The sequence below is a fragment of the Balaenoptera borealis genome, assembly GCF_965194805.1.
Source record: "Balaenoptera borealis genome assembly, chromosome: 3".
NCBI lineage: Eukaryota > Metazoa > Chordata > Mammalia > Artiodactyla > Balaenopteridae > Balaenoptera > Balaenoptera borealis.
Genome location: NC_138866.1, coordinates 40017908 through 40045790, shown reverse-complemented (window position 1 = coordinate 40045790; position 27883 = coordinate 40017908). Strand labels below are relative to the sequence as shown.

Here is a 27883-nt window from a genome sequence, read left to right as displayed (position 1 = left end):
ACAGAATTCGAGTTAGAATCAGAAAACATGGACTATATAAAAAAATACGGATTTTAAAAAATTAGAATTATGTGCTCAGATTACAATAAATATGTAAATCTCAGTGTAATGGTGCTATGTGGCTGAGTGGCATTTTATTTTGTATATTTTTCATCAAGTATGGTCTTTTTATTTTATTTATCCAGTAGTTCTTTTCAGAAAAATACGTGGATATTCCATTCAACTTAATTTTTAGCATAAAATTTCCTCATTTTGTGTGTGTGTGTGTGTAAGTAGACATCAGATACACATATTTGTTAAGTAAGTTTAATTCCATTGTAAAGACTTAAGAGAATAGACATTTATGTGGCAAAACTTTGCAGAGAATAATTTCATTAGTGTCCTTCCTTAACTAAAGCTTTCAACAAAACACAGGTTACCAAAACTGTCAAAGTTGTATAATAAAAATAGGAAAATGTGAGAATAGACTATGCTTATATGTTTGCTGAATTCTACCATTGACATTTAACAGCTGTACTCTTTAAGGCTAAATTTTAATTTAATGATGGATTTAGTTTTCTTCCTTTAAATCATGTGTCACTGACTATGTGTTAATTATATAAAATGGGTTTCAGTAATGTAATGAATAATGGGTAATATTTTTAATGTGAGGAATTTAGCTCATCTTTAAAATGACTGCAAATAAGTATTAAAATGAAAGTAATATTAAAAAGTATTATTTTCCTTCATTTTTCTAACAGGGTCAACATATTTCATTACCACCCATTCAAAAGCTTGAAGAAGCTCTATATGAATACCAACCACTGCAAATAGAGACTTGTGGACCACAAGTTCCTGAGCTTCAGATGCTAGGAAGACTTGGGTAAGTGTTCAGAAGAACTTCTCATTGGGGAGCTGATGTTTAGGGCTTGGTTGTTACCATTTTTAACTGATACTTTAGCATTCTTAGATTTTGAGTTTACAGAACTTTACTCTTTTGTAAGAAATGAATGGTGCTTAATACTAAGTTAATATGTTATTTTTCCTACGGTCCTATTAGGTCTTTTGAGATTGAGACTGGATTGTATTAGTTCCCTTTTAAGGATGTCATTGGCAGCCAGCCATACTGAAGTAGCTGTTCATTTTTGGTTCACTGTGTATTTTTTTTAGAAATAGGGGCTTAATTTAGTCAGCAGTAAGCCAGTGAAAATAGAGTTGAACTCCTTGCCATGAAAAAGAGTAGAAAAAGAGTAGATTTACTCAATGTCTGTTGTGTACAGTGAAATTATATTTATGAGAAATGAGCCACAAAATACATTTTGTCAAAGGGTATGATGTAGAGCTGGCCCAGTGGCTCAAAAGCTGTAATATATGCATCCAGTTTGGAAATGAACTTGGGATTGTGGCTTTTGTGAGTGATGGAGATGATCACATTCTGTCTTAGGGGAACAAATGGGTATTTGTGTACTTATGGAAAGTGTAGATATAAACTTTGTTGGACGGAGGAAATCATATCCTGATCTGGTGTCTCAATCTAAACTACTAAATGAAAAGATAATCGAGAAACAGTTGTTTCTTAACAAAAGAAAATAGCACAATGAGTATAATGTGGATCAGGAAACTTACACAAGCCTATTAGATAGCGTCATCCACCAGAGGGCAGACAGCAGAAGCAAGAAGAACTACAATCCTGCAGCCTGTGGAACAAAAACCACATTCACAGAAAGATACACAAGATGAAAAGGCAGAAGGCTATGTACCAGATGAAGGAACAAGATAAAACCTCAGAAAAACAACTAAATGAAGTGGAGATAGGCAACCTTCCAGAAAAAGAATTCAGAATAATGATACTGAAGATGATCCAGGACCTCGGAATAAGAATGGAGGCAAAGATTGAGAAGATGCAAGAAATGTTTAACAAAGACCTAGAAGAATTAAAGAACAAACAGAGATGAACAATACAATAACTGAAATGAAAACTACACTAGAAGGAATCAATAGCAGAATAACGGAGGCAGAAGAACGGATAAGTGACCTGGAAGACAGAATGGTGGAATTCACTGCTGTGGAACAGAATAAAGAAAAAAGAATGAAAAGAAATGAAGACAGCCTAAGAGACCTCTGGGACAACATTAAACGCAACAACATTCGCATTATAGGGGTCCCAGAAGGAGAAGAGAGAGAGAAAGGACCAGAGAAAATATTTGAAGAGATTATAGTCGAAAACTTCCCTAACATGGGAAAGGAAATAGCCACCCAAGTCCAGGAAGTGCAGCGAGTCCCATACAGGATAAATCCAAGGAGAAACACGCCGAGACACATAGTAATCAAATTGGCAAAAATTAAAGACAAAGACAAATTATTGAAAGCAGCAAGGGAAAAACAACAAATAACATACAAGGGAACTCCCATAAGGTTAACAGCTGATTTCTCAGCAGAAACTCTACAAGCCAGAAGGGAGTGGCATGATATACTTAAAGTGATGAACGGGAAGAACCTACAACCAAGATTACTCTACCCGGCAAGGATCTCATTCAGCTTCGATGGAGAAATCAAAAGCTTTATAGACAAGCAAAAGCTAAGAGAATTCAGCACCACCAAACCAGCTCTACAACAAATGCTAAAGAAACTTCTCTAAGTGGGAAACACAAGAGAAGAATAGGACCTACAAAAACAATCCCAAAACAATTAAGAAAATGATAACAGGAACATACATATCAATAATTACCTTAAACATGAATGGATTAAATGTTCAAACCAAAAAACACAGGCTTGCTGAATGGATACAAAAACAAGACCCATCTATATGCTGTCTACAAGAGACCCACTTCGGACCTAGGGACACATACAGGCTGAAAGTGAGGGGATGGAAAAAGAGATTCCGTGCAAATGAAAATCAAAAGAAAGCTGGAGTAGCAGTACTCATATCAGATAAAATAGATTTTAAAATAAAGAATGTTACAAGAGACAAGGAAGGACACTACATAATGATCAAGGGATCAATCCAAGAAGAAGATATAACAATTATAAATATATATGCACCAAACATAGGAGCACCTCAATACATAAGGCAACTACTAACAGCTATAAAAGAGGAAATCGACAGTAACACAATAATAGTGGGGGACTTTAACACCTCACTTACACCAATGGACAGATCATCCAAAATGAAAATAAATAAGGAAACAGAAGCTTTAAATGACACAATAGACCAGATAGATTTAATTGATATTTATAGGACATTCCATCCAAAACCAGCAGATTACACTTTCTTCTCAAGTGGGCACAGAACATTCTCCAGGATAGATCACATCTTGGGTCACAAATCAAGCCTCAGTAAATTTAAGAAAATTGAAATCATATCAAGCATCTTTTCTGACCACAATGCTATGAGATTAGAAATGAATTACAGGGAAAAAAATGTAAAAAACACAAACACATGGAGGCTAAACAATACATTACTAAATAACCAAGAGATCACTGAAGAAATCAAAGAGGAAATCAAAAAAACCTAGAGACAAATGACAATAAAGACATGACGATCCAAAACCTATGGGATGCAGCAAAAGTAGTTCTAAGAGGGAAGTTTTTTTTTTAATTAATTAATTAATTAATTTATGGCTGTGTTGGGTCTTCGTGTCTGTACGAGGGCTTTCTCTAGTTGCGGCAAGTGGGGGCTACTCTTCATCGCGGTGCACGGGCCTCTCATTATTGCAGCCTCTCTTGTTGCGGAGCACAGGCTCCAGACGCGCAGGCTCAGTAATTGTGGCTCACGGGCCCAGTTGCTCCATGGCATGTGGGATCTTCCCAGACCAGGGCTCGAACCCATGTCCCCTGCATTGGCAGGCAGATTCTCAACCACTGCGCCACCAGGGAAGCCCCCTAAGAGGGAAGTTTATAGCTATACAAGCCTACCTCAAGAAACAAGAAAAATCTCAAATAAACAATCTACCCTTACACCTAAAGGAACTAGAGAAAGAAGAACAAACAAAACCCAAAGTTAGCAGAAGGAAAGAAATCATAAAGATCAGAGCAGAAATAAATGAAGAATAGCAATGATCAATAAAAGTAAAAGCTGGTTCTTTGAGAAGATAAACAAAATTGATAAACCATTAGCCAGACTCATCAAGAAAAAAAGGGAGTGGACTCAAATCAATAGAATTAGAAATGAAAAAGGAGAAGTTACAACAGACACCGCAGAAATACAAAGCATCCTAAGAGAGTACTACAAGCAACTCTATGCCAACAAAATGGACAACCTGGAAGAAATGGACAAATTCTTAGAAAGGAATAACCTTCCAAGACTGAACCAGGAAGAAACAGAAAATATGAACAGACCAATCACAAGTAATGAAATTGAAACTGATGAAAAATCTTCCAACAAACAAAAGTCCAGGACCAGATGGCTTCACAGGTGAATTCTATCAAACATTTAGAGAAGAGCTGACACCCATCCTTCTCAAACTCTTCCAAAATATTTCAGAGGAAGGAATACTCCCAAACTCATTCTACAAAGCCACCGTCACCCTGATACCAAAACCAGACCAAGATACCACAAAAAAAGAAAATTACAGACCAATATCACTGATGAATATAGATGCAAAAATCCCCAACAAAATACTAGCAAACAGAGTCCAACAACACTTTAAAAGGATCATACACCATGATCAAGTGGGACTTATCCTAGGGATGCAAAGATTCTTCAATATACGCAAATCAATCAATGTGATACACCATATTAAGAAATTGAAGAATAAAAACCATATGATCATCTCAATAGATGCAGAAAAAGCTTTTGACAAAATTCAACACCCATTTATGATAAAAACTCTCCATAAAGTGGGCATAGAGGGAACCTACCGCAACTTAATAGAGGCCATATACAACAAACCCACAGCAAACATCATTCTCAATGGTGAAAAACTGAAAGTATTTCCTCTAAGATCAGGAACAACACAAGGATGTCCACTCTCACCACTATTATTCAACATAGTTTTGGAAGTCCTAGCCTCGGCAATCAGTGAGGAAAAAGAAATAAAAGGAATACAAATTGGAAAAGAAGAAGTAAAACTGTCACTGTTTGCAGATGACATGATACTATACATAGTGAATCCTAAAAATGCCACCAGAAAACTACTAGAGCTAATCAATGAATTTGGTAAAGTTGCAGGATACAAAATTAATGCACAGAAATCTCTTGCATTCCTGTACACTAATGATGAAAAATCTGAAAGAGAAATTAAGGAAACACTCCCATTTACCCTTGCAACAAAAAGAATAGAACACCTAGGAATAAACCTACCTAGGGAAACCAAAGACCTGTATGCAGAAAAGTATAAGACACTGATGAAAGAAATTAAAGATGATACCAACAGATGGAGAGATATACCATGTTCTTGGATTGGAAGAATCAATATTGTGAAAATGACTATACTACGGAATGCAATCTACAGATTCAATGCAATTCCTATCAAATTACCCATGGCATTTTTTACAGAACTAGAACCAAAAATCTTATCATTTGTTTGGAGCCACAAAAGACCCTGAATAGCCAAAGCAGTCTTGAGGGAAAAAAATGGAGCTGGAGGAATGAGACTCCGTGATTTCAGACTATACTACAAAGCTACAGTAATCAAGGCAATATGGTACTGGCACAAAAACAGAAACATAGATCAATGGAACAAGACAGAAAGCCCAGAGATAAACCCACGCACCTATGGTCGACTAATCTATGACAAAGGAGGCAAGGATATACAATGGAGAAAAGACAGTCTCTTCAATAAGTGGTGCTGGGAAAACTGGACAGCTACATGTAAAAGAATGAAATTAGAACACTCCCTAACACCATACACAAAAATAAACTCAAAATGGATTCGAGACCTAAATGTAAGAGCAGACACTATAAGACTCTTAGAGGAAAACATAGGAAGAACACTCTTTGACATAAATCACAGCAAGATCTTTTTTGATCCACCGCCTAGAGTAATGGAAATAAAAACAAAAATAAACAAAAGGGACCTAATGAAACTTCAAAGCTTTTGCACAGCAAAGGAAACCATAAACAAGATGAAAAGACAACCCTCAGAATGGGAGAAAATATTTGCAAACGAATCAACAGAGAAAGGATTAATCTCCAAAATATATAAACAGCTCATGAAGCTCAATATTAAAGAAACAAACAACCCAATCCAAAAATGGGCAGAAGACCTAAATAGACATTTCTCCAAAGAAGACGTACAGATGGCCAAGAAGCACATGAAAAGCTGCTCAACATCACTAATTGTTAGAGAAATGCAAATCAAAACTACAATGAGGTATCACCTCACACCAGTTAGAATGGGCTTCATCAGAAAGTCTACAAACAACAAATGCTGGAGAGGGTGTGAAGAAAAGGAAACCTTCTTGCACTGTTGGTGGGAATGTAAATTGATACAGCCACTATGGAGAACAGTATGGAGGTTCCTTAAAAAACTAAAAATAGAATTACCTTATGATCCATCAATCCCACTACTGGGCATATACCCAGAGAAAACCATAATTCAAAAAGACACATGCACCCCAATGTTCATTGCAACACTGTTTACAATAGCCAGGTCATGGAAGCAACCTAAATGCCCATCGACAGACGAATGGATAAAGAAGATGTGGTACATATATACAATGGAATATTACTCAGCCATAAAAAGGAACGAAATTGAGTCATTTGTTGAGACGTGGATGGATCTAGAGACTGTCATACAGAGTGAAGTAAGTCAGAAATAGAAAAACAAATATCGTATATTAACGCATGTATGTGGAACCTAGAAAAATGGTACAGATGAACCAGTTTGTAGGGCAGAAGTTGAGACACAGATGTAGAGAACAAACGTATGAACAATAAGGGGGGAAAGCCACGGTGTGGTGGGAATGGTAGTGGGCAATTGGGGTTGACATGTGTGTAAAATTGATGACTAAGAAGAACCTGCTGTATAAAAAAATAAATAAAATTCAATTAAAAAATTAAAAAAAAAAGACTAAAAAAAAAAAGTACAATGTGAAAAGAAAGTAATGGATACGGTGAAACCAAGTAATAAGAAAGTAATTTAAAAAGAGGCCCCAACAGCAAAAATAAGGTAGATGAAACAGATAATAAAAGCTACAGGCATCTTCAAAACCGAAACTGCAATCTTGAACATAAAGTGTAGTATTTTACATATGAATATGGAGGCTCCAAGGTCAAATTACTGTTAAAATGATAGATAATTCACTTATCTGCTCTTTGGTAGATCTTAAGATTTTCTTTAGTTTTGTATTCTCTTAAAAGTTCTGCAGCCTCCAAGCATGAAGCCATGGGGAAGTGAAACAAAACCTAAAACCCCTTTTGAGTTTTAGATAACAAATTTATCAAATAATTGGCCTAGATGTTAAAATTGAAGCTTGAAAAGACAGACAATGTCGGGTTTTATGTAAAAAGTTATAAGTGATATAGACATTGATTTCTTATTTCTTACTGGGTTAGCAAGGGCCAGAATTCGGTATCTTTAAAATAAATTTTCTTAAAATCTTTACTTTTAATATTAGTGAAGACAGAGTGTTTAAAGTACTCCTCTGTTACAGTTGCTTTTTCTAATAATATTTTCATTAAAATTACGTTTGATGGCTTCCCTGGTGGCACAGTGGTTAAGAATCCACCTGCCAATGCAGTGGACACGGGTTCAAGCCCTGGTCCGGGAAGATCCCACGGAGCAACTAAGCCTGTGCACCGCAACTACTGAGCTTGTGCTCTAGAGCCTGCGAGCCACAACTACTGAAGCCCATGCACCCAGAGCCTGTGCTCCCCAGCAAGAGAAGCCACCGCAGTGAGAAGCCCATGCACTGCAATGAAGAGTAGCCCCCACTTGCCACAACTAGAGAAAGCCCACGCACAGCAACGAAGACCCAACACAGCCAAAAATAAAGAAATAAAATAAATAAATTTGTTTAAAAAGTTACATTTGAAAGGCTATGGAAATGGCCACGAATAATCAGAACACAAAAATAAACTGTACAACAGTTACTACAAAGGATAGGAAGAGGGAAAAACTTGGCTGTTGTACTGTTCCTACACTATGCATGAAGAGGTATAATAGCATTTGGAGATATTTAGTATAAATCCTAGAGCAACAACTAAAATTGTAAAACAAAGAGGGACAGACAGTAAGCAAGTAGCAGAGTAAATAATGAGATCATTAAAAATATTCCATTAATGAAAAGGAGGGCAGGAAAAGAGAGGCAAAAAATAAAGAAATGGTATAATTAGGAAAGAAATAACATTGTGGTAGATTTAATCTTAACTGTATCAGTAATTACATTGTTCTAAACAAGCACTATCCAATAAAGCTTTCTGAAATGGGAATATTCTTTGTCTGTGCTGTTCAGTATAGTAGCCACCAGTTGCATGCTTCTACTGAGCACTTGAATATGCCTAGTGTAACTGAAGAATTGTGTATTAAATTTTATTCAGTTTAATTTAAATAACCACATATAGTTAGTGGCTACCATGTTTGATAGAACAGGTCTAAATACTCCAAATAATAGGCAGAAATTGCCAGACTGGATTACAAAAGCAAGATTTTACTGTATGTTTTCTACAATAACGTGACATTATATATGAAGATATAGTTTCTCTGAGCTTTAAAAGTTTCTCTGAAATCTTGGGAGTGTAATTTGTTTTTATTTTGTAAATAACTCAACCAGTATCTCTTCACAGATTTCTTCTGCCCCATTTTCTCTATGTTTTCATTCTGAGACTCTGATTTCACATAGGTAAGACCTTCTGATGTTGTTTTACAGTTCTTGGATGCTCTATTTTGTGTTTTTCAATCTTTTCTTGAGTTTTGTGTTTCAAAAGTTTGGATAATTCTTCTTGTCCTTTCCTTACAGTTCACTTATTCTTCTTCTGTGTCCCTTTTGCTGATAAGCTCATCAAAGGAATTCTTTATGATATTGCAGTTGCCATTTCTAGCATTTCCATTTCACTCCTTTTTGTAATTTCCATCTTTTTGTTGAAATTCCCTGTCTATTTGTACATATTATCCACTTTTTCCCCTAGATCCTTCAGCTTAGTAATCATGTTATTTTCAGGTGCCTCTGTGATTGTTCTAACATCTCTGGGTCTGATTCTATCGACTATTTTATACCTTAATAGTGGATTTGTTTTTCCTGCTTTCTTGTGTTTATTGTAATTTTGTTTGAATATTGTACAACAGAACAGTAGAAACTGAGGTAAATAATATTTATGACCAGAAATATTTATGTCCCTTTTTCTGTTAGGCCATTAGTGTAGGGAGTTGAGTATCAAGTCTGTAGTTTGATCTCAGTTTGGTTGTTGTTGCTCAAGTTACCATCTGTGTATCACAGGCTTCATATTCTTCCAGCCATGATCTGTTGCCACTTTGTACCTAGTATGAGGCCTGGAGTGCTGGAGGGTTTTTCTTAGTCTTCTTGCTCCACCCTCAGCTTTCAGCAGAGTCTGCAAGCTTGAGCCAGAAAGGGGTTCTCTCTCTCAGTGTCCCTCCTCAGCAATAGACTCCTCTTGCTTTTTACTTGGAATAAGTCTTGTGGTAGGAGCAAGGGGGTTTCTTAGTTCTCCTGTTCTGATTTTTGTTTTAGGAGGTCTGTGTGCCAGAGCCTCAGAGTGGTGCTTTCTCAGTGTACCTTTCTCTTCCCCAGAGGCAAACAACTTCTGTCTCCTACTTAAGGATGCAGTTGAGTTTGCTATCCTCTCCCAACCCCACAGGTGAGCTCTGTCTTGTGGTGGTGGGGATGGGAGGTGTTGGGTATAAGACAGTTTCCTGCCCTTCTTTCAACCTCTGCTTCGCATCATTATGTTAGTTTAGGTAACAGTGGGTTTCCTGCCTTGCCTCAGTGATTGAAGGCTTTATTCTGTGTCAGTACAGGGTTGGGGAGGGTGGCAGTAGGTTTTTTACTCCTCCTCTAGTGGCACCCAACCTTTGCCCTACCCCAGAAGCTGAGTCCTGGCTGTTTTTTTAATAGTTCATTTCCTCGTGCATGTTTGGTTTTTGCTGATTTTTATTTGGTCTACTCAATGGAATATCCTCTTCATCTTCCTCTTTTAATCTGCTGTGGTGGTGCTGCTGCTGTATATTTGTATGTTAATATTTAGCTAACCCTGTTAGAAGTCTCTGTAAAATAGAGTAGCTTGATTGACTGTTTTTCTTTTTTTCTTGTTTTGAGTAAAATTTTAAAATTGAATAAGCTTTGGCAACACTTTTGATTGTTTGGAGCCCTTTTTGTTTTACTTCTATCTTTACTGTTGTGGTTTGAATTTTAAAATGTAGGGTAGGGCTTCCCTGGTGGCACAGTGGTTAAGAATCCGCCTGCCAGTGCAGGAGACACGGGTTTGAGCCCTGGTCTGGGAAGATCTCACATGCCGTGGAACAGCTAAGCCTGTGTGCCACAGCTACTGAGCCTGTGCTCTAGAGCCCGCAAGCCACAACTACTGAGCCTGCATTCCACAGCTACTGAGCCCGCGAGCCACAACTACTGAAGCCCGTGCGCCTAGAGCCTGTGATCCGCAACAAGAGAAGCCACTGCAATGAGAAGCCTGTGCACCGCAACGAAGAGTAGCCCCCGCTCGCCGCAACTAGAGAAGGCCCACGCACAGCAACGAAGACCCAACACAGCCAAAAATAAATAAATAAGTAAATAAGTAAGTAAGTAAGTAAATTTATTAAAAAAAAATGTAGGGTAAGCGCAATTTAGATAAGGTATAACTATAGTGTTTGTACTTTTCCCAAGTTTTTCATATCTAAAATCTTATTTGAACCTAAATAAAGGATACTGGATCATGGTTTTATTTTGTTTTGTTTTAGTGGTTGGGGGGCTTTCATTAATTATTGACTATTTAAAGTATAGTTAGTTCAGAATTCTAGAAGTATACTTTTGTCTCTCACAACAAAGACTGTACAATATATTCTGTATCCACAACAGTTAAGAAGACAAATTGTTCTGATTACAAGTTTGTATGTATTTCAAGCAATGGACCTTGATTATAAGTTTCTTTTAGCTTCTGTGGCTAAGTAGTGGAAGAATTTCTAGATCATCAATAGTGATGTCAGAATTGCTAAAGAAACATTGACTTTTTCTTGATGTAGAAGTATCTACCAAAATAGAATGTGTCTCATACCTTCCTTCTCATCAGCCTTGTATCTTAAGAAAGGGATTGAATTATTTTTTGTTTTAATAATATTTTATTTATTTGTTTATTTTGTTGCCCGGGTCTTAGTTGCGACAGGTGGGCTCCCCAGCTGTGGCATGTGAACTCCTAGTTGCGGCGTGCATGTGGGATCCAGTTCCCTGACCAGGGATCGAACCTGGGCCCCCTGCATTGGGAGTGCAGAGTCTTAACCACTGTGCCATAAGGGAAGTCCCGTAAGGGATTGAATTCTACACAGACAATTTCATTTTGGGAGCCAGGATGAATTAGCTCAGGTGGTCTCTTTGGTGACATGTTATGACTTCATACTTAAACATTTGCCAGAATAAATCCTAAATTGATTTCTTACTTTACTAGTTCATTTTCTTTTCTGGAATTATTATTTGAAGCTATATTGCTTTTTTCCTTTTTAGAATTACTTTAGATTTAAAAATGTATTTTTACATAATCTAGTTTTCAGAAACATTTAGAAAGAAACTGAAGAAGTTACTCTGTGAAGTGACTTTTCAAAGAATAATTTGGTATCTACAAAGGTGCTACTCTTAAGGTAGAGGAATATAAACTTTAGTTGACTTAAGGTATAGTAGTTACACATCTGTTCTAAGGGTTGTCCATATTTTTGTTAGAAGATTACATCTAATAAGCCCCAGTTAATCTTTTTACAACGGGCTCTCCCCCTTCCCATAAAACTCTAGCTTCTACTCCTCTCTCTTTTCTTTTTCTGTTAAGACAAAATTTCCATTTTATGTTATTTTATCCTACAGAGGAAACAAGTTCAGTTTCTCTAGAGGCAAATAGAGAATAAATTACCTTATTTCCATTTTCTTATATTTGCTTTGAAAACTGTATGACATGAAGAAGTTAAGAATACTACATTTTGTAGCTTCACTTTAGTTGGTGCAAAACTATGAATGCAGGCACTTTCAAAATAATTTTAATTATATATTTTTGGGAGTATGTGGCATAAGGTCTTAGGAGGCATTGTGTCTCCAAAGAACTACTTTTTTGTCCTCATGTATAACTTAGATAAAGGACAAAATCGGAAGTACATTGCCATGAAATTTTAGGTGATTTTTACTGGAATCTTTTCTAAAGTTAGTTAAACTTTAGAAGTAGATGAAGAATAAATGAGAATTTCTCATTCAGGAGGGTATTATGAATATATAATTATAGTTCAAATTGCACTGGCGGTACTCTTCTGGTTTGCTCAAGGCAATATGTAAACATGTTTTATTAATTCTGTGCCAGTGGGAGCAAGCATTGAGAAAACTTAACTGCTAATTGAAATTCCCCAGGCTGCAGCTTTAGTGGTTAGTTTAGTAAAGTCTCATTGATTGGCATTGTGAGAGTGTCTTTTTAATAACCAACTGGCTTTCTAGTTAATATTTTACTACTTCCCACCCAAAGAAGGGTATTTCCCTTAACTAATATAAATTATAAGGATTATCAATTTTATTCATCAATTTCAAATTATTTAGTCAAATATCACTACTGTTTTAAAAATATGTGATTTATTTAATATGAACTTTTCATTCATGAACCTATTCCAGAAATAAGGAAAAACTGTTATAAGCTATAATCTTTAAGTAAGATGTATATTTTTCACTTTTACTTATTTGTGAATTTAAATGAAACCATTTGCTACCAGATTTGTGTAGAATAAAATTTTAATCTTCATTTCTGTAGAACATTTTTGTATGTTTCTTTGTGGTAGAGTGTTGTAGCCAAGTGCACACATTCATTTCTGTCTCTCCTGTTAACATAACTGATGTAAGTCCTGTGCTATCAACTATGAGAGCTTTAAAAAATAGACTTAAACTGTGATAATTTACTATCTAGAGTCCTTCCTAACCAGTTGATAAGATTATTTAGCTATTATTATGAAATCACTTGTGAAAAAAATTGTGGTTGTAATAATAGTAGAACCTGATGATAATTAGAAGGAAGTTTCTTATTTGATCTTCATCAGCACTTATCAATTTTGTTTTCTTGTGTGGCTGTAGATTACACTGATAAAAATCAAATTGCTGAACAGAAGTAACTGACCTGTTACAAATCCATTACTGTTATTGGCAAAACAATTAAAATGTTCATTCTTGAGGGAATAGGATAGGATATAGTTCCCCTAAAATAGAAGATCCACCTTCACAGTAACCCTGGAGATTCTTTCCCTCCCTCCCTTCCTTCCTTCCATTAGTTTTAGGTGTACAGCAAAGTGATTCAGTTATATATAAGTATTTTTTCAGATTATTTTCTGTTATAGGTTATTATAAGATATCAAATATAATTCCCTGTGCTGTAGAGTAAATCCTTGTTGCTTATCCATTTTATGTATAGTAGTTTGTACCTGTTAATCCCATATTCCTAATTTATCCTTCCCCCCCCTTTCCCCTTTGGTAACCATAATATGTTTTCTATGTCTGTGAGTCTGTTTCTGTTTTGTCTATAGATTCATTTGTATTATTTTTTAGATTCCACATATAAGTAATATCATGTAATATTTGTCTTTGTCTGACTTATTTCACCTTAGCATGATATTCTCTAGGTCCATCCATGTTGCTACAAATGGCAATATTTCATTCTTTTTTATGGCTGAGTAATATTCCATTGTGTGTGCAGATAGATGCTTAGGAGTGGGATTGCTGGATCATATGGTAGCTCTATTTTTAGTTTTTTAAGGAAACTCCATATTATTTTCCATGGTGGCTGCACCAACTTACATTCCAACCAACAGTGTAGGAGGGTTCCCTTTTCTCCACACCCTCTCCAGCATTTATTATTTGTAGACTTTTCTGATGATAGTCATTCTGGCCTGTGTGAGGTGATACCTCATTGTGATTTTGATTTGCATTTCTCTAATAATTAGCAATGTTGAGCATCTTTTCATGTGACTGTTGGCCATCTGTATGTCTTTGGAGAAGTGTCTCTTTAGGTCTTCTGTCTGTTTTTTGATTAGGTTGTTTGTTTTTTTGATAATGAGTTGTGTGAGCTGTTTGTATATTTTGGATATTAACCCCTTGTTAGTTGCATCATTTGCAAATATGTTCTCCCATTCTGTAGGTTGTCTTTTGTTTATGGTTTCCTTTACTGTGCAAACGCTTTTAAGTTTGATTACATCCCATTTGTTTATTTTTGCTTATTTCTTTTGCTTTGGGAGACTGATCTAAGAAAATACTGCTATGATTTGTGTCAATAATGTTTTGTCTACGTTCTCTTCTAGGATTTTTATGGTGTCATGTCTTACATTTAGGTCTTTAAACCATTTTGAGTTAATTTTTGTATATAGTTTGAGGGAGTGTTATAATCTCATTGATTTACATTTAGCTGTCTAGGTTTCCCAACACCACTTGCTTAAGAGACTGTCTTTTCTCCATTGTATATTCTTGCCATTTTTGTTGCAGATTAATTGGCCATAGGTGTGTGGGTTTATTTCTGGGCCCTCTATTCTGTTCCATTGATCTATATGTCTATTTTTGTGCCAATACCATGCTGTTTTGATTACTGTAGCTTTGTAGTATTTTCTGAAGTCTGGAAGGTTTATGCCAACCCTGGAGATACTTTTCGTGATCATTCTTTTGCTCTTAAAAATTGATAAATTGGAACTTTATATGTCAAGAATTTGAGATGAGGTATGAAACATATTCTAAAAAATTTTTTGTTGTAACACTCTCTTAGTCTCCCTCCTTAAGTCTTCCTCATTGTTGCCAGAGAAAACTTTCTAATATATCAATCTGGGCATGTCTGTCTATTATTAATATTCTTCAGTGGCTCATCATTATCTGCATAATCTGTCCCCTATCTACCTTTGTAGCCATATGTCCTGGTCCTCTCATACTTGGTGTTTCTTAAGAACCTCATGGTGTCTCACAGATTTTTGTGCCATTGCATGTGCTGTTCCATTTCCTTAGGAGGCACCTTTACAATTGTGGCACAGTCCCCTCAGTAATTTCTTTCCCTCTTTTCCTCCCTATGCATGAATTGTCTGTTTATGCCCCTTATTCCCTTTTCTATTGGAGTAGCATTTTTCCTTATTTATATGTTAGCCATATAGTAAGACCATTAACGTTTGATATCTTATATTTTTCTTTTTTGACTTTTTATGGTCATGATTGACTTTGTGCCTATTTTTGTTTTAATTGAAATGTAGTTGATTTACATTATATTAGTTTCAGGTTACAGTATAGTGATTCAGTATATTTATAGACTATCTTCCCTTTAAAGTTATTACAAAATAATGGCTATGTTTCCCTTTGCTGTACAGTATATCCTTGTTCCTTTTCTATTTTATACATAGTAGCTTGCACCTCTTAATCCCATACCCCTATCTTGCCCCTCCCTCTTCCCTCTCCCTATTCGTAACCACTAGTTTGTTTTCTATATCTGTGAGTCTGTTTCTGTTTTGTTATGTACATTCATTTGTTTTATTTTTTAGATTCCACATATAAATAATAACAGAGTTTTTGTCTTTCTCTGTCTGACTTATTTCACTAAGCATAATACTCTCTAGGTTCATCCACATTGTTGCAAATGGCAGGATTTCATTCTTTTTTATGGTTGAGTAACATTCCAGTGTGTGTGTGTGTGTGTGTGTGTATGTGTGTGTGTGTGTGTGTGTGTGTGTGTGTATAAACACACCACATCTTTATCCATTCATCTGTTGATGGACACTTGGGTTGCTTTATGTGAAGTAGATTTAGTCTTTGAGCAGTAAAATATATTAATGATGTCCTGCTAATTTTCCATTGCTCTTCTACTTAAGAAGTCCTAAACCAACACAAAACCTTATATATATTTATTTATATTCTAATTTTTAGAGAACTTTGATATTTACATGTAATCACTTAATCCATCTGGAATTTATTTATTTGTAAGGAGCTATAAAAGAGTCTTTACTCTGTTTTTTTCAACTAGTAAATCAATTGGCCCAGAATAATTTATTCAGTAGTCCTTCTTTTTTCCGTTGATGTTTTAGATGAACATACTAGGGCTTTTGGTCCACTGACCTTTCTTTTCCAATAATCTATGTTTCCGTTTTTTAACCATATCACATTATTATGCATTTAAATTCATGATATGTTTTAGTATTAAGTTGTGTATTTATTTTCTATTGCTGTGTATCAAATTACCACAGATTTAAGTGGCTTAAAACAACATCCATTTTATCTCATTTATTATCAGTGTCTGTGGATTATGAGTCTGGGCATGGGTTACTTGGATCGTATATTCAGATTGCATGTGGCTGTGATCAAAGTGTCAGCAGGTGCTGTAGGTCCATGTAAGCGAGGTCTGGGGGGCTGTCTTTCAAGCTCATTCATATCATTGGTAGAATTAGGTTTCTTGCCAGTGTAGAACTCACAGTGGCTTCCATCTTTTTCAGTGCTAACAGGAGAAAATCTCTTTGAATCTCTTCCTTTTTTAAGGGGTCCTACTTGTTTAAGTTTGGCCCACTTAGATAATTTCCCTTTTTATTAACTTATAATCAACCAATTCGAGATCTTAATTACATCTGCAAAATCCCTCTTGTGATATAATCTAAGGATTGAAATCCATCATATCCATGAGGACAAAATCATGCAGGGCTGCACACAAGGGGGTGGGAATCTTGGGGACCATCCCAGAATTCTGCCTACCAGAGTGGGGCAAGTCTTCCTTTGCTACTTATCTTTTTCAAAGTGTTATTAGCATTTTTATACATATGTTCTTCCAAGTAAACTTTGTTGGCCAAAGCAACAAAGCACCCTACAGTTCTTTCAAGTTTTCTGTACATTTGAAAATTTTCATTATAGAATATTATGAAACAAGTAATCAAACAAAGCAAACCAAAACACCTTAACAACTAAGACACGGCCATCCCTATTACCCCCTAGATACAACCAAACACCCCTTTTTTGGGTATTTTATTTGGAATTGCTTTAAACTTATCAACTGATACGGAAAGAGTGGACTTTTAAAATTTATTAAGTTTTCATATATCTGACACATTTCTTGGAAATTAATTTTTGTTACATCATACTTATGATGCTGTTATTATAAAATTGTTTTCATTATGCTTTCTTACTGGTTCTTGGTTAAATATATTTTCATTTTGTATATAGCTGTTTTACTGATAATTTTGTTTTTTAAGGTGACTATCTGGGGTTTTATCTGGAAGCCAGTCACCTGAAAAAACAATTTTTTTCTTTTAAATGCTCTGTCTCTGATTTCAGTTTCATATTTTATTGCATTTGGCTAGAACTTCTTAACTTGGTGTTATACAGTTTTGATAATTGCAGTTTCTTGTGTCTCATTTTGTTTTTTGTTTTTTTTGGTGAATCCTTCAAGTGATTTTTCTTATCATGTTGAAGTATTTTTTTAAAATCATGTTGTAGAATTTCTGTTTTTTGGTCAAAGTCTTTACCTATTGACTTATTATACATGGATTGTCTAAGAATGGAGAAAAGGTGTTTGTTTTGTTTTATGTTTGTTTTGTTTTTAATCCTGTACACTTAAGTTTATACATTAGTTTTGGAAAAATTCTCAGGGGCACCAGAAAATCAAAGAATATGGAGAAGTACAAAACTCACAAAAAATGCAATATGTATGTGTATATAATATATGATATATACTTTGTCGTAATTACGAAAGTATTACTAAATTAACTTTTTTTATAGCTATGACAGCAAAATGTCTTTAGTATCTGTTTTTGTTGGCATTTGAATTAGAAAGAAATCAACTCACATCTATCATGAATCTTTTGCTTAATCTTCTAGTCTGGCGCTAGTCTGGTAAGTTTTAAATCTTTTTTTACAGTCATGGAAAAAAATATGTTTCTGCTTGAAGCAGTTGTCAAACAAGCTTCTTTCATCGACCGTCAGACACAGGGCAGCTGAATGAGGCTGTTTAGTCTAGAGTAAATGCTCACGAGATTACAGGGTCACTGAGGAAATGTAATTATGCAGTTGATTCCAGAATAGTCGTTTGTAGTAAGGACTTTAAAAGTATTCAATCATAGTATTAATTAAAAAATATGTATAATCCAAAATTAATCTCAGAAAATCAGCACTAAATAAACTAAATTATTTAGTTTAGTAATAAAATTATAACTATAAATTATGACAATGAAATATAGTTTTAATTCAGATTTCTGCAGGACCCTAAAATAGGAAGTTCCGTTTATTATTGGAATTTGCTCAGTTCCTCCCAAATCGCTGTAAAATTCAATTGACTCTGTGTATCTATATGTAATTGTCTCTGTTGGGAAACGAAACCTCACAGTATTTAGCTCATGTTAATTGAGAAAATAATTGATTACTTAGCAGTTTTTTTTTCTACTTTTGTTATTCATTTGATTATCACTCATTCGATTATGAAGCACCTCCTGTGTGTCAGTTACTCTTCTAGGTACTAAAAAAACAACAGTGAGCAAAACAGAGAAAGCACCTACTGTCATGAAGCTTACATTATATTGGGATGAAATGAACAATATAAATATACTGATGAATTTATTAGATGGCTGTATCAAAATACTTTATCCTGTGGTATTTGTCTTCCAAAGACAAATACCTTAGGATAAAGGGATATGTAGTGATTGGTGTAGAGTGCTGTTTTTACATAGGTCGGGGTGGAATCTTTTGTAGGATGATATTTGAACAGACATGAATTAAACAAAGAAGCTAATCATGTGATATAATGGGGATAGGCAGAGGAACTCTAAGTGCAGTGGCCCTGGGATGGGCATGTGTATGAGGATGAGAAAGGAGTCCAGTGCCTGGAGTAGCGTGAATTGGGGCATAGCCGGAGATGAGGTCAGAGTGGTAGCAGGTTTTTATATAAGAAGGCAGGCTGGGCCCAGTTAGACCATGTAGGGTTTATTTTTTAGGTGATGGTCAAGACTTGGGATTTTACTGTGAAGAACACGAGAAGTCATAGAATTTTGAACAAAGGTGTGTCATATGACTTACATTTAGAAAGGTCTGTTATAGGAGAATGGATGGTGGAGAGAAAACAAGAAAACTTACAACTGTCTTAGTTAAGATGGTAGTGGCTTATACTAAGATGGTAACAGTGTAGTTGCTGAGAAAGTGGTCAAATTATGAATATAATTTTGATAGCATAAAATAGAGAATTTTTGATGGATTGGATGTCGTGTGCAGGGTTACGAAAAAGTTGCTCCCAGGGTTATATCTGAGGTACAAAATTGCCATTTAAATGTGATAAGGGAGACTAGGGGGAAGGGTTCTCTGGGGCAAGACAGTTGTGTGAGTTGCTTTAAGTTCAGTTATTTATCAAATATTAAAAAAAATATGTTTCTAAAGAGGCTGCAAGAACTGGGAAAAATCCTTAGCAGCTCTACTCTTTTATGGGAGAGTGAACTGTCATGAGTTCATTACAGTAGAGACCAAAGAAGAAAGCGCTTCTGTACTCATAGTCACATCTCTGGGTAGTGCAAAGCTAAGACTAGATTTTTAGTCTCTTAGGATACTTTTTCTCTGCTGTACCTTATGGCCAAGGCCATTCCATTTACAGAGCTTTCAAAATCTGAATGAGCTTTATTTTTATTATGCTTTTAGATTGTTTTAATTTCAGATAGTATATTTAAAGGCAATGAGTTTATGTAGCAACTTTGCTTATTTTACTCTCAAAAAAATGAAAACAAAATTATTCTGCTCTAAGAAATAGAGACACAGACGTAGAGAATGGACATATGGATACCGTGGGAGGGGGAAGAGGGGGTGGAATGAATTGGGAGATTGGGATTGACATATATACACTACTATGTATAAAATAGACAACTAATGAGAACCTACTTTATAGCACAGGGAACTCTACTCAGTGCTCTTTGGTGACCTAAATGGGAAGGAAATCCAAAAAAGAGGAGATATATGTATACATACAGCTGATTCACTTTGCTGTACAGCAGAAACTAACACAACATTTTAAAACAACTATACTCCAATAAAAATTAATTAAAAAAAAGATAGGTCATTGATAAATCCTATAGAAATAAGCCCATTTCACTATTTCAGGGGGCAGTTGGTTGAATAGCTTTTGTTTACCTAATTTTGAGTTCATGTGTACATTTTAAAATTCGTATATTTTTAAAATCCTGTAACTTAAAAAATTATTCTGCTCTAAGTATGAGCCAAGTTTTCAGCCTCCATTTTTTTCCCCCATGAGGAAAATAGGACTGAGTTGGGCATTGTGACTCACAAGCTTTTGGGTTGGAGCTTAGGTAGCTTTTGGGTTGGTGCCCTGATAGCAGAGGTGTAGCAGGGTGGGGTGGAAGGAATGGTCCGTCCCAGCCAGATGCAGGCAACAAGGGTTGCATTATCTGTAGAGAATTAAAAAAAATAATAAAATAAAACCAATTAAAAGTCAGTCTGTTTTATTGTTTGTTTTTTTTTAATCAGCATGTACTAGCAGTTCTAAACAATGTTGGTTTTCAAATACTCCTTCCTGAAAACATCTTCTTTTGGTCCAAGTTCTAAACAATTGCTGTTATTACTTTTGATTTCATAGTATATAAGTAAGCTTCCAATGAGCACATCTTTATTCTTTGTTCCTGAATAATATTGTGTTGTATACAGAAGTGTAATCAGAGAACTCCCAGTTTTATAGTCAGCCCCAGAACATCACCACGCCCCGCCACCGCCAACGAACCCACCTACATTTAGCCTCACTCAAGAGTAAGTTTGTCAGATTTTAAATCCTTCTGACTCCTTTCTGGCAAAATTTCTCTTTCCAGTTCCCCCGTGGTATTAAATATTTCTGAGTTTAAGTGGTAGATTTGAAGTGAACTGATAGTCTAGTGATTGTAGAGATGAAGAAATAGAACTTAAGTTCTTGGAGTATTTATTTTTGTTTAAAGCTTTTCGACTATGTGACGCCTGAAAGTTGCTAGAAAAAATCCTAAAGAAACAAAGACATGAACATTATTGCAATTTCTGGAATTTATTGTGAAATAGCTATTTTATGAGACTATCAAACTTATTATCATTAAGATATTTTCTAGGTATTTGGATACCTGTTGCTTAAAGAAAGAAACTCGAAATTAAAATTAACAAAAAATATTCTTCAATTTATTATGAGCAAAGATAAATTGAAAAATCTGGCTTTTATTCCCTATTGAACATGAATATACAAGGAAGATCAACTTTAATGAATTCACTGACAAATTTGCATAAGTAAAACTCAAAACAGAAACTATGATGTGACAATCTTTTATGTACTTACAAATATTTTCCTGTTTTCAAAAATTAAATTAGTATAATTAATGGGTATTTTTGTCTGTTACTTTTTCCTCTTTTGTTGTATGAATTTTATTTTTATTTAAAAATTTTTAGTGGCATAATGTGTACAAAATCCAATAGAAGAAAAAATTTGTGTCTTTTCTGCATTGTTATTATTTTTCATTTCATGATTATTACAGAAAGTAATTTTGTTGTATAAAGGAGCAGGTGTGATGAAAAATGATCTGCTCTGGCTGTACAATATGCTAGGTGTACAGTTGCCTGATAAGAGTTGGCCCTGAGGATGGGATCCTGTGTCATGTTTCTGTAATACCAAGTCTTGTCAATTTAGTCATAAAAATAAATTCTCCATCATATTTGGTCATACTGATTTCAGAAGGATGTGCAGACTTAGATTTGAAAAAATTAAGAGCAATAGAAATAAGCACGGGTCAGGAATTAGATCCTGCTTTGGTTAAAAGAATTGTGATTGTTGGGTCTGGAAAACAACTGGCTATGCTTTGGGAAAGCAGAATGAACATGGTTGGTTAATCTTTTTTTTTTTTTTTTTTGCCTTAAATAATAAGTGAACTTTATTGGCCAATAAGGAAAGGGAAGGACTAGCTTCAAGTGAGACTTGATGCAGGGCTCCAGTGATCTGACCAGGATTCAGTTTCTTTCACCATTTCTCACTCTTCTTCTTTGGTGCTTACTCCAATTTCTAATAGTCTCTCCCCTCTGGTTCCAAGATAGTACCAGTAACTTTTTTGACTACATATGTCCTACTTATGTTCAGAAGGGATAGTTAATCATTTTTTAGTTTATGAAAAATATTTGAAGGGAGTAATGTTTCTGAAAGGAAAATTATCAATAAGATGGTAAAATGTGGATCAGAGGACCAGTTTTGACTCTGCCCAGCTTCTACGTCTTAATTTTTGTTGTCCTATTTATCTGTATATTTCTAAATCATACAGTTATACTGCAGTTTATTGATTTCCAGTTTTAGACCTGCCTCTTGACATCCTGATTGAGAGATAAAGATTTAGCCCTCTAAAACTCCTTCCCTATTCTTATTTCACTTCTCCTATTATTTCCCAATACAGTTATATCACAGTTTTAAAATTAAATCAGTGTTCACTATTTCCATGGTAAATACGTAAATATTATTTTCAGTTGAGCCATGTATTGTACAATGATTATGTTTCTTTAGATTTCTTATTATGATTGCTTTGTCCTTTTTGGGGGGGTCTTCAAAAATTTTATTTTTTCATTTAAATCAGCATCTTGCCTATCCCATCAAGCCCCCAAATTATCTTACCCTTTCTGGGGCTAATGAATATGAAAACAAAATAGAATCCCACCATTCATCACCTTCTACTTTCTTTTAACCTCCTTACCCAGTGTAGATGGCACTTTATATTTTTGTTACTAGCTTAGTCTCTCCTGTCCTCTCGTTTACCTTGTGTTATAAGCATGCAGTGTGTCTGCTTTGATAGTTTATGATGAGTAACATCAGGACTTGAGGGACTGCCACTTTCTAAATCTTTTAAAAATATTCTTCCAAGGAGTGATTAACTGTTTTTAGATTTAGAGAAAATTCATTCAACCTTTAGGTCTCTTGCTTTGAGTTTTACCTCAAAATTAATTTAGAAAGAATTGAAAGTAAGGGAAGCAGAAGCAATAATGTTTACTTCATTCTACTGTTTTCACCTCTTCATCCCAGAGAAGAGGAAGAAAGATTCAATAGCTTGAACTTGCTAGTGAGACAGTAGTCGTTCCAGTTGTAAGACATTTGGACAGTTCTGGTTTCCCAGCAAAAGAGTCAGCAGCAGGAGGGTATTTCTTGGAACTCTGTGGTAACTTTTCCATGAAGCTGCCGTTCTTTCTGAGTTAGTTGTTTCCGTTATCCTCTCATTTGCTTGAAGTTAATGTGTGTAACCTCATGGTGGCTCTACTACTTCATCTGTTTGTTGAGCTTGCCTACTGGTCTTGGTGGGTTTTATTTACTTGTTACAGATAATTTATCCAGTACCATCTTAACTCTCAAAGTTTAAAAATGATATATTGAAAGGCTATATTATTAGTGTTTTCAGATTGTGGATTTTGTCCAATATTTTACAAAATGGAGTAAAACAAAATAAACTAGACAAGGGCATTGTACATTGTAAGTGTAAGTATTGTTTTGTGAAACAAAAAGAAATGTAAGTATTGTTCAGTTATATGTGCATATGTATACACATTTGTAGTGGGTTTTCATGTAAAGAATATTTACTAATTATGGTAAGAAAAGTTTGAGAAATGTTGCTTTAAACACAAAGCACATAGTAGTAGAAGTCACTACTCAAATAATTTCTAAAATCTAGGAAACAGTACTTTTGAGGCTAAGGGAAATTATGTATGGGCATAGGTGGGCATGGCCTCTGATTTTCTTCTAGCATAATGCTCTGTGGAATTTCATTTGTTTCTAACCCTTTTTTTATCAGGAAAAATAGTCATCCTCTTTTATCATCCAGGTCTAATGGACCCTTTTTAGTCTTTTTGTAATTTTAAGTTATTTTATGAATAATTTTGCAGATGTAAGAATAAATGAATAGTGGAAAAAAACTTTATTAGAAAATTTAGTAGAGGTTTAGACATAGCACAATCAAATTTTTATTCCATATGTTCTTGGTTTAGAAGATATACCCAAAATTGACGACATACTTTGAGTGCAACTAACCACTGATCAATGGTCGTGCATGAACATGGAATGTATCCATCTTGTAAATACCGAGTCCAGATTTCAAATACATCTTTAGTAGGTTCTACCTTATCACTGCTTCTGGTTCTGCTTGCATTTGTATCATCAAAATGCAAATGCATCAGTAATAAGTTCAAGCTTATTATCTTATTTTTTTGCATTTGCGTTGTCAAAATTAAATACTTTTGAAAACTTTGATGCCTTGTAATTTGATTGAAGAGAGGACCACTATCTCTTTTACCCTATAATTATAAAAGGTTCTCATTTTTAGATTTATAAACACCAGTTAGAATGACCAATCCAATTAATTAATCATTTCTACATCATCTCCTTTCTTCACAATACCTTTGTATATGTACCTGCCTATAGTATTTATTTACTTAAAAACTGTAGCAAGTTGTGTAAAAGTGATGGTACACAAACATCATAAAAAGTAAAAAAAAAATTAACACACATTCTTTTAGCAAAATGGATAGTCGAAGTTCTTGTCCCATATTATTGTGGAATGAAATCCATTCTCTTTAATGACTGACTGGATGAGAAGATAATATTTCCTTTTAGTCCTTAAAAATATACACTTGAGTGACTATAATTGGAAATCAGGTATCTGTTTTGGGTTGATGAAAATGTCCTAAAATTGGATTGTTCTGATGGTTGCTTTGTAAATTTACTAAAAATCGTTAAATTGTATACTTAAGAATATACCAGTAACTCTCTGATTTTTTGAGTTTGAGAAAATTCATCTAAGATATTGTCATATCCTCTTAAGAGATGATACAAAAAAAGATGTAGTAATTTGGGCACTGCAGTAAGAAAGCTGAAGGTTGATATAGTAGTTGTTATTTATTTAACTATTGCATCATTCTTCAGGTGATTCCATCATTCTTTTGTTTCTTATTTAGCTTTTTTTTTAGCATTATGGGGAATAATTGAAATAATTTCTAGGATGATAAAACAGTAGTATGTTTCAAGCTATAGTAAAAATAAGGTCACTAAGATTCCATTATCTTACATTAAAAAAAGGGTCTAATGGATCTGTATGGTATTTTATTATGGCAATTTAGAATTTATTTATTCTATTTTTAAGCAGCATTACTGAGGTATAATTGACATGCACTAAACAGTATGCATTTAAAATGCATGGTTTGACGAGCTTTGACATATGTATATAGTTATGAAATCCTTTCCATAATCAAGATAATGAACATATCCTTCATATCCAAAAGTTTGCTAGTGTCACTTTGTAGTTTCACCTTCACACTTGTCATCCCCCAACCAAGAAACCACTCATATGCTTTATGTAACTGTAGATCATTTTGCATTTTTCAGAGTTTTATATAAATTGAATCGAACAAGATGTATTCTTTTTTTGTCTGGCTTCTTTCACACAGAATAATTGTTTTGAGATTCATCTTTGTTGTAGTGTGTATCAATGGTTCATTCCTTTTTATTGCTGAGTACTTTTCCATTGTATGTATATCCCACAATTTCCTTTCCATTTATTTTCTTGTTGGATATTTGGGTTGTTTCCAGTTTTTTTTTTTTCTGGTTTTGGGCTAATAAAACAAAGCTGATATGAAGATTCATGCACAACCTTTTATTCTTGGGTAAATACCTAGGAGTGGAATGATTGCATCATATGTAGATGTATGCATAAGTTTTGAGGAAACGGACAAATTGTCTTCCAAAAAGGTTGTACCATTTTACATTTCTACCACCAGTGTGTAAGTGTTCGAGTTGCCTTTCATCCTCACCAGTACTTAGTATCATCAGTCTTTAAAATTTTAGTCATTCTAATAGATGTGTAGTAGGATATCATTGTTTTAATTTTCATTTCCCTAATGATTAGTGATGCTGAGAATCTTTTTTTTTTTTTAATAAATTTATTTATTTATTTTTGTCTGTGACAGGTCTTTGTTGCTGCACACGGGCTTTCTCTAGTTGCAGCGAGCGGGGGCTACTCTTCATTGCAGTGCACGGGTTTCTCACTGCGGTGGCTTCTCTCGTTGCGGAGCACGGGCTCTAGGCATGCGGGCTTCAGTAGTTGTGGCACGCGGGCTCAGTAGTTGTTGCTCGCGAGCTCTAGAGCACAGGCTCAGTAGTTGTGGCACTTGGGCTTAGTTGCTCCGCAGCATGTGGGATCTTCCCGGACCAGGGATTGAACCCGTGTCCCCTGCATGGGCAGGCGGATTCTTAACCACTGCGCCACCAGGGAAGTCCCGAGAATCTTTTCATGTGTTTACTTGCCATCCGCATATCTTCTTTGTGAAGTGTCTGTTGAAATCTTTTGCCCATTTCTTTATTAGGTCTGTTTTCTTATTGGGTTTTGAGAGCTTTTTGTATATTTTGATATCCAATTTTTATATATTCTGTTTATCAGATATGTAGTTTGCAAATATATTCTCAGTCTGTGGTTTGTCTTTCCATCTCTTAACAGTGTCTTTAGGAGAGTAGATGTTTTAATTTTGATAAGTCCAATATATAATTTTTTTCTTTTATGTATCATGCTTTTAAAAAATTAATTTAAAAAATTGAACTATAGTTGATTTACATTATTGTGTTAGTTTCAGGTGTACAGCAAGGTGATTCACTTTATATATATATAAATATTTTCAGATTCTTTTTCATTATAGGTTATTACAAGATATTAAATATAGTTCCTTGTGCTGTACAGTAAATCCTTGTTGTTTATCTATTTTGTATATAGTGGTGTGTATATGTTAATCCCATACCTCTAATTTGTCCCTCCCTCTCCCCTTTTTCCTTTGGTAACCATAGGTTTGCTCTCTATGTCTGTGAGTCTGTTTCTGTTTTGTAAATAAGTTCATTTGTATTATTTTTTAGATTCTTTGTGTAAGTGATATCATAGAATATTTGTCTTTCTCTGTCTGACTTACTTCACTTAGTATGATAATCTCTAGGTCAATCCATGTTGCTGCAAATGGCAATATTTCATTTTTATTTTAGTAGTTGGGTAATATTCAATTGCATATATATACCACATCTTCTTTATCCATCCCTCTGTTGATGGCCATTTAGGTTGCTTCCATGTCTTGGCTATTGTGAATAGTGCTGCTATGAACATTGGGGTGCATGTATCTTTTCCAATTAGAGTTTTTGTCTTTTTATGGATCATGTTTTTGGTGTTATATCTAGGAAATTTTTGCCTAATTCAAGGTCAAAATAATTTATTCTGTGTTTTCTTCTAGAAATTTTATATTTTGGGGGTTAGCATCACTTAGGCCTGTGATTTATAGTTCATTTCTGTATATGGTAAGAGGTATGATTTGAAGTAGTTTTTTTTTTTTTTTTGGCATATGCATATTGAGTTGTTTCCACACTATATGTTGAAAGGCTATTATTTCTCCAGTAAATTGCCTTTTCACCTTTGTCAAAAATTAGTTGTCCATATATGTGTGGATCTCTTTCTCACCTCTTTTCTCTTTCAATAATTTGTTTGTTGATCTTGATACCAAAACTATATTGTCTTGATTACTGTAGCTTTATAAAAAAAGTCTGAATATCAGCCCTCAGATTTATTCTTTTTTTTTAGAAAGCTGTTTGGCTGTTCTAGGTTCTTTGCATTTCCATGTAAGCTTTAGGATCAATTTGTCCATTTCTGTAAAAACGCCTGCTGGAATTAAAAAAAAAATTTTAATTTTAGAACATCTTTGGATTTACAGAAAAATTGCAAAGATAGTATAGAGAGTTTATATATACCCCCACGTGATTTCTCCTAATATTACCTACCACCTAACA

The 27883-nt window shown here is 34.7% G+C and overlaps 1 protein-coding gene across 4 annotated transcripts in view; it reads left to right on the top strand.

Annotated features, from left to right (window-relative positions):
- MNAT1 (MNAT1 component of CDK activating kinase) overlaps window positions 1-27883 on the top strand; it is a 211877-nt gene that overhangs the window by 118910 nt on the left and 65084 nt on the right. For 3 of the 4 annotated variants that reach the window (XM_082386675.1, XM_082386677.1, XM_082386674.1), the window contains exon 7: window positions 741-862. In XM_082386675.1, coding sequence (XP_082242801.1) covers window positions 741-862 — 122 coding nt within the window. Of the gene's footprint in view, window positions 1-740; window positions 863-8707; window positions 25996-27883 lie in introns of those variants that run through there. The other variant, XM_082386676.1, reaches the window with a different exon arrangement.